Source organism: Rhincodon typus, chromosome 7 (genome assembly GCF_021869965.1).
Source record: "Rhincodon typus isolate 14 chromosome 7, sRhiTyp1.1, whole genome shotgun sequence".
Classification (NCBI taxonomy): domain Eukaryota; kingdom Metazoa; phylum Chordata; class Chondrichthyes; order Orectolobiformes; family Rhincodontidae; genus Rhincodon; species Rhincodon typus.
In genome coordinates, this window is record NC_063338.1 from 19442451 (window position 1) to 19443666 (window position 1216).

Genomic DNA, 1216 nt, shown 5'->3' on the forward strand with positions numbered 1-1216 from the left:
TTTGGCTGCACCATAGCAGAACGCACTCAATCCCAATTATGACACCTTCTAAATGCAAAAAAGAAACAAACCCCTCAAGACTCCGGCTGATTTGATGCATCGGTTTCCATTCTAGGGGCTGGTGGTTTCAGACACTTTCCCTGAGAGGAATCAAATTCTATCCTGGGACGGGAGTCGCTCCAACCCCGTCCTGTTGCCAAAGCCACCTTAAACAGTCTCCTCCTCCGATTCAGCTCCTTTTCCGGGAGTCCGGAACCTATGATGTCAAGCCTATTGGGTTTAAGCCCAGCCCAGGGACAGCGAAGGGAGAAGGAGAAGGCACAACAACGGAGAAAGAGGGAGAAGTTCCTAGTAGCAGTGAGACAGAGACAGAGGAAAGGAAGGAGAATCTGGCTAACTCTGGAAGCAAGAGTCGTGGGGGATATTCGCTGCCGTTGTTTTACTGGAGTTATCAGTTTTACAGAGAGAGAGAGGGGAAGGAGCAACTCCCGGGAGCTGGGATCTCGCCATTACTGACAGCGCACGGGATTTCTTCAGGACTGTGACCCAGTGGATCGGGTGATCTTGCTGAGCGGAGTGTTGGGGTGGGAAGTGGAGAGAGAGAGAGAGAGTCTGCAGCCAGGGCTGCGGGAGGGTGCCGGAGCCCCACCGAGAGCTGGATCTCCTTCTCACCTTGTGGATTGTACACTTTCCGACAAAATGCTGAGCGCTGGTGGCATCTACGCCGTGAAAAAGAGGAAGAAACCCGTGCAAAAAAGGTAAGAGTCGGCAGACTTGGCGGGCGGTAAACCGATGGTTCCTTTTGTAAATAATCATAACCGTGTGGTTCTGACCCCAGCCTGTCTCATTCCTGCCTTTCTCTCTCTCTCTCTTTTAAAAACAAAATCACAAAACATGTCATTAGCCCCAAACCACCACCTGCCGATGGCGTCAAATCTAATCCGTCCAAAAGGCACCGGGATCGGTTGAACTGTGAACTGGACAAGCTGACCAGCCTGCTACCCTTCAGTGAGGATGTTCGTGCTCGCCTGGACAAACTCTCCGTGCTCCGCCTGAGTGTCGGCTACCTGAAAGCAAAGAGCTTCTTCAACGGTATGGGCGCAGTGATTCAGCACGCTTTATTTGAACATAGATACTCCAAAGCGCATCTGTACACGGAAAGATCCCCAAATGCGCACAGAAAATGCCCCCCAGATATGCACACACCCCTGAATGC

At 51.7% G+C, this 1216-nt stretch overlaps 1 protein-coding gene across 1 annotated transcript in view; it reads left to right on the forward strand.

Annotated features, from left to right (window-relative positions):
- Positions 1–354: 354 nt before the first annotated feature.
- Positions 355–1216, forward strand: part of ahr2 (aryl hydrocarbon receptor 2) — a 138234-nt gene continuing 137372 nt past the window's right edge. Inside the window, exons 1-2 of the mRNA XM_048599000.1 lie at positions 355–758; positions 905–1092. Of these exons, the coding sequence (XP_048454957.1) occupies positions 700–758; positions 905–1092 (247 nt within the window). The 5' untranslated portion in view covers positions 355–699. The remainder of the gene's footprint in view (positions 759–904; positions 1093–1216) is intronic.